Source organism: Pristiophorus japonicus, chromosome 11 (genome assembly GCF_044704955.1).
Source record: "Pristiophorus japonicus isolate sPriJap1 chromosome 11, sPriJap1.hap1, whole genome shotgun sequence".
Classification (NCBI taxonomy): Eukaryota; Metazoa; Chordata; class Chondrichthyes; family Pristiophoridae; genus Pristiophorus; species Pristiophorus japonicus.
The window spans coordinates 129,834,394-129,844,039 of NC_091987.1; the positions used below are offsets into that span (position 1 = coordinate 129,834,394).

Genomic DNA, 9,646 nt, shown 5'->3' on the forward strand with positions numbered 1-9,646 from the left:
TTGTTGGGATAAGCAGTGACAGGGGAGATACACCTACATTGATCAATGGACACAGTCTAGTTCGAAGTATTTCTGTCCCAATTTAGTGAAAATAATCAGTAGGTGAACAGCAGTCACTTAGTCAGGCAAGTGCTTCTCGCACTGTTGGTTTGATTTGAAGGTAAATGTAAATTTTGTTTCATTCGTACACGTTTTTTAAGAAACCTAGGCGACCACACAGTAAAATAACCACTTTGTTTTGTTTACTTTTTAAGAGAAAGCTGTTTCCTTCGCAATATTTTTCTTACATAAATGATGTTTCTTTGACGAGGTAAAATCTGGTTGTGTAGTTTCTAGAAACGAGCAGACTGAGGGGTGACCTGATAGAGGTCTTTAAAATTATGAAGGGGTTTGATAAGGTAGATATGATGATTCCATTTTTGGGAGAGTGCAAAACTAGGGGTTGTAAATATGTGATAGTCCCTAATAAATCCAATAAGGAATTTAGGAGCAATCCAAAGAGGATTGGTTAGAATGTGTAACTCGCTAGCACAAGGAGTAGTTGAGGCAAGTAGCATAAATGTATTTAAGGAGAAGCTGGATAAACACTTGAGCAAAAATGGAATAGAAGGCTATGCTGATAGGGTGAGATGAAGTAGGGTGGGAGGAGGCTCATGTGGAGCAAAACCACCAGCACAGACCAGTTGGGCCGAATGGTCTGTTTCTGTGCCGTACATTCTGTGTAAAACTGTGAAGGACTGCCCTAGGTTTTGAATGGCACAGGCTGACTGCTTTCCCCAGAGTACGGAACTCTGGGTCTGCCTTCTATGGTCATAGGCAGGTTTGACAACGCAATGTAGGTAAATATTCAACTCTTTTATTACCTATTAAGTGAATTCTGTTTGACTTGTGTTGAAGATGACAGAAAATAACGTGACTTGTTTAATACTGAATGCAGTGAACAGTAACTGTCGCAGCTTGAAACTTAATAAATTCTAATTGAATATTAGACAATCCCAATCAGATCCTGCATACTTATGACGTCTGCTTTAGTCTGATTTTATAGGAGTAATTTTACAATTTTGCACTCCTAGTAAGGAATTTTGCCCTCCTGAGGAGCACTTGCCCATATTCCTGATATGCTATTCCAGCAGGCAAAACTTAGTTCTAGGTATGCAAATTAATAATATTCCTTGTAAGTGTTGCCAATGCATAGTGTATGAAATGATCATTACTGATGAGCAGAGAATGAAGTACATTTGATATAACTATGCTGATTTATTTGTCACTTTTCCAGACGGCTTCATTATTTCTTTAAAAAGGTCCCTTCTTTCTCTAGGTACTCGCTGTTCTGGTAAATATATTTGGTGGCATTATGCGCTGTGATGTAATTGCTCAAGGTATTATTCTGGCTGTGACAGACTTGGATTTGAAGATTCCTATAGTTGTGAGATTGCAAGGTGAGCATGGCGGTTTCCACTAATTCAACTACAGAGACACACTTGCTTTTGCCCAGTTACTTTCCACTTTATTTCTCCCCAACTAGGAGAGCTGCACAGGTTGGCCTCTTCATTGCTGCATCAATGAATGGCACTATTAGAATTTCATGATGTAAATGCACTCCTCAACACTAACTTTAATCATTTTCCCCACCCCCTATCTCACAGCCTTCGCCATTGCTGGGTGTTGGGTCGAATGGTTTGTTTGAGATTGGTGACTTGCTGTCTCCTCATCATCATCATAGGCAGTCCCTCGGAATCGAAGAAGACTTGCTTCCACTCTTAACATGAGTTCTTAGGTGGCTGTACAGTCCAATACGAGAACCACAGTCTCTGTCACAGGTGGGACAGATAGTTGTTGAGGGAAAGGGTGGGTGGGACTGGTTTGCCGCACGCTCTTTCCGCTGCCTGCGCTTGATTTCTACATGCTCTCGGCGATGAGACTCTAGGTGCTCGGCGCCCTCCCGGATGCACTTCCTCCACTTAGGGCAGTCTTTCAGCTAGGGACTCCCAGGTGTCAGTGGGGATGTTGCACTTTATCAGGGAGGCTTTGAGGGTGTCCTTGAAACGTTTCCTCTGCCTACCTTTGGCTCATTTGCCGTGAAGGAGCTCCGAGTAGAGCGCTTGCTTTGGGAGTCTCGTGTCTGGCATGTGAACTATGTGGCTTGCCCAGCGGAGCTGATCAAGTGTGGTCAGTGCTTCAATGCAGGGGGTGTTGGCCTGGTTGAGGACGCTAACATTGGTGCGTCTGTCCTCCCAGGGGATTTGTAGGATCTTGCGGAGACATTGGTGGTATTTCTCCAGTGACTTGCTGTCTAGTGGAACCCTAAATGCCAGTATTAGCAAGAAGTGGAAGTTTTAATCTGTCCCCTGCTCTGAAAAATAATGCCTTTTAAAATAGATTTTCAAAACTGACTCCATTCTCTGTAGCTTCCACATAAAGGCCCCAAGTTTCCACATGATTTGCTCCTGATTTTTAGGAGCAACTGGTGTAGAACGGAGTATCTTAGAAATCGGAATTCTCGTCATTTAGTTTGCTCCAGTTCTAGTCAGTTAGAACAGTTTCACTTTGGAACAGAATTTTTTTTTTCAAAAGGGGGCGTGTCCGGCCACTTACGCCTGTTTTCAAAGTTTCGTCAGTGAAAACTTACTCCAAACTAACTTAGAATGGAGTAAGTGAAGATTTTTGTACGCTCGAAAAAACCTTGTCTACACTTTAGAAAATCAGGCGTAGGGCATGGGGGAGGGGGGGTTTAAAGGGAAGTTTACAAACATTAAACACTTCAGTTTTACAAATAAAGAGCCATCATCAATAATAAATGATAAATACATCAATAAATCAACCAATAAATCAACAAAAAAAATTAATAAATAATTAAAAAAAAAAAATCAATAAATAAAACATTTTCTACTTACCGACTGCAGCACCGGGAGCCCTCCAACAGCGTGCTGGGATGCCCCCCCCCCCCCCAGTGTGTCTCTGTCAGTGTCTCTATCTCTTTGTCTGTCTGTCTGTCTGTGTGTGTGTCTCATTCTCTGTCTGTCAGTGTCTGTGTTTCTGACGGAGGGGGGGAGATGAGGGGGGGAAAGGAGATGGAGGGGGGAAAGGAGAGGAGATGGGGGGGTGGGGGAAAGGAGATGGGGGGGGGAAAGGAGAAGGGGGAGGGAGGCTGAATGGGCCGGGCCCGAGACTTCGGGCAGGGCCCGTCCCCAGCACCAGATTTACAGGTAGGTGGCGTCGGGTCGGGGGGGTGGAGGGAGGGAGAGGGAGGTCAGGTCGGATCCAGTCTGGGGTGGGGGGGAAGCGGGAGTCGGGTCGGATCCAGTCCGGGGGGGGTGGGGGGAAGCGGGAGTCGGATCGGGTCCGGTCCAAGGGCGGTGGGGGGGGGAGCGGGAGTCGGGTCGGGTCGGGAGGAAGCAGGAGCTGGCCGTGGGAGGAGCCTTATTCACGCAGCCCCAGTGAGGCCATTCGGCCAGGGCTAGGGGCTGCGTGCTTCGGGCCCCTCCCACACAGTTTCGGACGGCTGGAGCTACTGCACTTGCGCGCCCACTGTAGCGCGCATATGCAGAGGTCCCGGCACTGTTTTCAGCGCAGGGACCTGGCTCCGCCCCCTACAGCTCCTGCTGCGCCGCGCCGAGGGCCAGAGGACCTGTAGGAAGGTGGAGAATCTGGAGGGTTTTTTTAGGCGCACTTTGTGGCGCGAAAAACGGGCGTCCAGGTCGGGACTGTGCCGTTCTAGGCGCGGCTCGAAACTTGGGCCCATTAAGTGCTTGTGGTCACGATAAGGGTGAAACGTTTATTTTGCTTCAATGAGATTTCCAAAATGAGGAACAGGCAGCCTTACTTTATGCAGCATGACATGATTCAGGGTGATGGGATGTCAAAGTTTGCAGTGTGACCGGTGTCTGTACAATTGCTTGTACATTCTGTTAAAATTTCACTTTGCAAAAATATATTTTAATGTTCTGCTGGAAAAGTACTCTGCAAGCACATTTAATTTTCAAAAATTTCTTCTGTGACATTCAGCACAAAGTTTTTTTTCTCACAAAAGGCAGTGAGGTGATTGAAAAATATTTCACCTGAGCAACACTGCAGGGCATGTGTGTTTTACAATTTTTAAAATTCAGTTGGACTTTTTCTCCCTTCTGAAAATCCTTATCTATTATAGAAATTTGGAATATTTAAAATGTTAGTAATATCTTTTCCTCTTACTCTTCTCTACGTTTTTACATTAGTGCCATTGTTGTTTCTGCATAATCCCAAATTGTAGTTTTACTGCCTTCTCTATGGTGAACTCTTTCTCTTTCTCTACCCCCAAAAGGCATTGCCGGAAATTATCTTCCTAATGGATCTTGGGTGTGTGCACATGCCCCAACTCACCCATTTTCTCCTCTTCTAAAAGTGCTGACTTACTTTGGGGGGTACAGTTTGTGGCCGTGACCCCAGCCCCACATTACCTTGTCCAAGTTACCTTTCCGTTCTTCATGTGTGAGCCTGGACAGTGAATGTAACAAGCTAGTTGACTGACAGCTGAGCCATATTCACTGATCACTTAATGTCCATATATGGGCACTTACAGCGGGGTTAATAATCAGTATCTATCCCTACCCCATAGTGTCACGGTCCATTGTAGTAATCCCATCTCGCCACAATACCGCACTGCCTGAGAATTGAACCAAGGGTAGTGCCTTTAGACCTCACCTCTTGAGCCAGAAAGTTGTGACTTCAAGTCCCACTCCGGAGACTTGAGCACAAAAATCTAGGCTAACGCTTCAGTGCAGTACCAATGGAGTGCTGTACTGTCAGTGCCATGTTTCATATGAGATGTTAAACCGAGGCCACATCTACGCATTCACGTGAATTTAAAAGATCCCATGGCACTATTTCGAAGAAGAGCTTGTGAGCTCTCCCAGTATTTATCCCTTAATCAACATCACGGAAACAAATTATCTGGTCATTATCGTATTGCTGTTTGTGGGAGCTTTCTGTGTTTGCTACATTACAACAATGACTACACTTCAAAAGTACATCATTGGCTGTAAAGCACTTTGTGACATCCTGAGGTTGTGAACGGCGCTATATAAATGCAAGTCTTTCTTGGGGAAGCCCTGATGTGTGCACCAAATGCTCAGTGTCTATTATCTTTCACCCACAGGCTCTCGCGTTGATGATGCCAAAGCACTGATTGCTTCCAGCAGTCTCAAAATCCTGGGTTGTGATGACTTGGATGAAGCTGCTAAAATGGTAAGCGAGATATCATTTAGGAAACAAACTACAAAATCACCCTTGGATTCCAAGCTAAGTAATCAATGGAATGTATCTGTTTTGGGAAATGTGCTATCGAGCAGATGTTTCTGACTGATTTGGCGTCAACCTGACTATTATGTAGGGAAATAACCATCTTCCTCAGCTGGCTGATGTAAGTTTTCAGCTTGCACAGCGTTCCACTGAAATCAGCATTAATATTACAGTAATCAAGATTCCCAAATGTGGGGAGCAGCTTTATTACTGTAATATCAACTCTTTTTAAATACCCATAACATTGTAATAAAACATTTAGAATATTTTCATTACTCATGCCTTGGTGTGCCTAATTCTCTCACTCTCTCACTCTCTCACTCTCTCACTCTCTCTCTCTCTCACTCTCTCACTCTCTCACTCACTCTCTCACTCTCTCACTCTCTCACTCTCTCACACACACACACACTTTTCACCATTATTTTTTATTATTTTTTAAACTAGTTTTACTTTTTTTTTCCCCCCACCCAATCTACTTTTTATTTCTTGAAATAGCAAACTTTAACCAACTGGCTCTTGTCCTCCATTTTGGAGGTGGAATTTTTCTCCCAAATCTGGGTTTTGATTGGATTTGAGAGGCCAGAACAGTAATGATTGACATGAAGTTACCCAGCCAGGGTCTGATGCGTTTTAGTTGTTAAGCAAGATGGAGTTTCCAACAGTTGAACAATCTACCTCGTGGCACACTCTGGGTTCTGACGAAGGGTCACTAATCCGAAACGTTGGCTCTGTTTCTCTCTCCACAGATGCTGCCTGACCCGCTGAGATTTCCAGCGTTTCTGATTTTATTATCTTTGGGTTCCTTGTTTGCTTGAGCACTGATTTCCAAATGAGAATTAATTTTAAATTCAAGTTAATTTTTCCACTGTAGTTTTTCTTTTCTACTTTGCTCAACCTAGAATTGCTCATTCATCATCCTCGGCTGTCCCTCGAAATCGAGGAAGACTTGCTTCCACTCTAAGGGCTCACAATTGGCCAGGAGTTGCTCCACCTATTTTGGAGCAACTTGATTTTTCTGGAGTATCTTAAAAATCCCCATTTTGCAAATTCAATTTGCACCAGTGTAAGTGAGCTAGTTACAATTTTTTTAGTTTAGTTTAGTTTTTCTCAAAAGGGTTGTTACCAGCCACCTGTTCCAGTTTTGGCCATTTAGGCCACTTTGGCCAGCTAATAGTTACTCCAAATCTACTTAGGCTAGCGTATGTGGCCACTTCAGAAAACCCTTGCGGAGAGTTAAGAAATCAGCGCAGGTAGGTACATCAGAGGCCAGCAGAACTTAATGACTTGACTAAAGAATGTGAACAGGATCAAACAGCTATAGAGGACATCATATGACAAACTTCGCAAAGTTAAAGTTATTATACAACAGAAGCATTCATGGAAGCTTGAACTACAAAAATAAAAGAAGTAAAAGATAGTTGAATTAAATTGCTCTAATCTCTCAACTAATTTAAACAACTATTTGTTTGCAATGATTATACTGAGCCAAAATTGAGCCCATATTATCTAAATAAAGTCTACTTCAATAAATAAGATATTCTCTCTGTTTCTCCATCACTTATGTTCTTTCACAATAGCACCAGGTGAATAGGCTTGACAAATGGTCACTGCTATTCACAAGAGACAAAACATATTTACATAATTTTTTCAAAATATCCAAAAGTCCAAGAAAATGACAAGCCATTAAGAAAGTTCAAAAATAGCTACAGTGCATAAAATTTCAAACCGGAAGTCGATCGCACTGGGAGGCCACTCGGCCAGGGCTAGGGGTGGGCATCAGGTCCCACACACACAGCGGCTGCAGCACGCATACAAAGAGGCTGGGGGTGAGGAGCTACTGCACATGCGCGCACACTCCACTGCGCATGTGCAGACATCCCGGCACTGTTTTCAGCGCAGGAAGCTGGCTCCGCCCCCAGCTCGACTGGCCATGCTGTGCGAAGATCGAGGAGAGGCCAGACAGTGGCCAAAGTGGGGAGCGCCTTTTTTCGGCGCACTTATCAACGGAGAAAAGCGACGGATCTCCAGTAAGTGGGCCGAAAAAAGGGTGGGCCAAATTTGAGCCCTAAAAGTGAGTTCTCAGGTGCTCATTAGGTTGTCCTTTACAGTGTTTTTCTTTGCTTGCAGGTTGTAAAGCTTTCAGAAATCGTGTCATTAGCAAAGGAGGCATGTGTGGATGTCAATTTCCAGCTGCCAATTTGAGACGCACATTAATGAAATAAATTCCTATGGTGTTCACAATTGTGGTATCCTCTTAAATTGTGTTTTGCCCTTTGTTTCTCTTTCTGAAGGAACTCTGTTACCCAAGTTACAATACTGCACGAAATGAATTGTTGACTTGTTAGCATGGCATTCATTGACATTATTTGTTTAGTGTTGCATCTCCAAATATATTGAAGCAGGCAGGGATGATATGTAATGCAGACATGGATAGATTTTTCAAAGATTAAAGTCAATTATTTAAAGTTTGCATGCATATTGAGTTGCTCGCCAAATCCCCATAGAGCACTGATGGCAGATCCTGAAGCACACCTGCATGATCGAACACTAATGGAATTTTCCAGGGGTGGGGGTGAGCGGGCACGACCGGTGGCGGGTCGGGTGGGAAAATGTTTTTTTTTTGACAGTGGGTCGGGACCCCACTTTCAACCCGCCGCCAGGCGCCTCTCCAAAATGTCGGGTTTGCCAGCGGTGAGCAGACCTGGATGAGGGTGAGTATGAGGGGTGGCAAGTGAGATGGAGATATGATAATATAGGTAGAGAGGGATGGGTGGAGGTGCATGTAAGGTGGTGTGAGAAGGGTGTGCAGTAGGGTGGGAAAGAGTGATGGGAATGTGATGAGTGGCGCAGCAGGATGAATGAGTGTGACTTTGCAGTAATGCTTTGTGATCTACTGAGATCATTGAAAGGTTGCGCCACTGCAGCCTGGTTCTCTGACGACATCCCTGCTTGTGTCCTCCTGTGCAATGTGCAACGAGGCTGCACTGGTCACCTGGGGAGGTCTCCCGCCATTAGAAATGAAGAGAACTTCCCTGCGTTCTGTGACTTCCCCCCCCCCATAATCATATGGAGGGAGTCATGGGGAGAGCCTGGGTACAGCCATGCACCTCTGCGCAGTGCTTGTCACTGTTTGCAGCACCTCCATGCTATAGAACACTAACAGCACAAATGTCAAAATAAATTTGTGCATGGTACCTTTAAGGAAACTGGCTGATGATGCACCCTCAAATGATCGGCAACCGCGCTGGGTGGGCTTAACAAGCCCAATCAGGGGAAAATCATTTTGGACAGCAGGCTGGAATCAGTAGTAAGGCCCTACCCGCTACAAACCCGCCGAGGTTAGTAAAATCCAGCCCTAACTCTGAATTGGTCTGTTTTTCATAACCTGACTTCCAACAAAGTACCATGTACTTTACTGTTTAAAGCATCACTAAATATGTGTCTGTACTCTTAGCTTACTTGAAACGCACAGGATGTTTTTAGTGGATGCATTTTATGCAACGGATGTTAACTCATTAATTACTGCATTGGAACGGTCAAACCTCAAACGATTGTACATTCCACCACTGCGTCGCACCCAAAGCTACTGACATTTCAACAGAAGTAGATTTATGATTGGTAAACACATGCCTGAGACACTCCAGATCGATTTCCATACAACAATGAATTCAACTTGAGAAGTAATGAATGAGTTAAACACACTGATAAAGGGGCAAAATCGTCCTTACTGCAACAGAGAAGTATGTTCAAAGATGTTTGTTGCTGCTGTATTCCGTTTGACACTAAATGACAAAACAAAAATGAGCTTATTAAAAGAAAAAAGCACTTTGAATTGTACCCTTGTGTATGTAGCAAGGCATTTCTGTAATATGATTAAGCCTCATAGGCTAGAGTTGGAACATTAAATATGCATTATCGAAACTCTGGTTATTGTATTCAACAATAAAATTTATTTCAGTTCTGTGTAAACTTGCTTGATAACTGTTTTTCTATGTGAATTATTGCTACCTTGTTCAGATTGAAAATATGGGAAAGCTCAGTTCTATTTTGTGGCCAGACTAATTACTTCATCCAGTGGAACGCTTAGCTGTGGAGTTAGTCATTCTACATTTGGTTGTAGTGATTTGAAGAGTTTCAAAGTTTGTAGAGTACAGTACAGAGCAAATGTGTCACCACTCCTCAGGAGAGGTTGCACAACACAGTAGACATTTTGTTGTGTATTTTATAATCTGAATTATAATGTCATCCATCCTCCACCCTCTATACTTAAGCTTATTTAAAACTGCTGCCTGTATCCTATCCAGCATCGAGTCCTGCTCACTCATCACCCTGTCCTCACTGACCTCCATTGGTTCCCAGTTACCCTATG

The 9,646-nt window shown here is 43.9% G+C and overlaps 1 protein-coding gene across 1 annotated transcript in view; it reads left to right on the top strand.

Annotated features, from left to right (window-relative positions):
- The window catches only part of LOC139276294 (succinate--CoA ligase [ADP-forming] subunit beta, mitochondrial-like), a 120,028-nt gene extending 110,770 nt beyond the window's left edge, over positions 1-9,258 (top strand). Inside the window, exons 9-11 of the mRNA XM_070894062.1 lie at positions 1,319-1,439; positions 5,135-5,223; positions 7,405-9,258. Of these exons, the coding sequence (XP_070750163.1) occupies positions 1,319-1,439; positions 5,135-5,223; positions 7,405-7,479 (285 nt within the window). The 3' untranslated portion in view covers positions 7,480-9,258. The remainder of the gene's footprint in view (positions 1-1,318; positions 1,440-5,134; positions 5,224-7,404) is intronic.
- Positions 9,259-9,646: the final 388 nt, after the last annotated feature.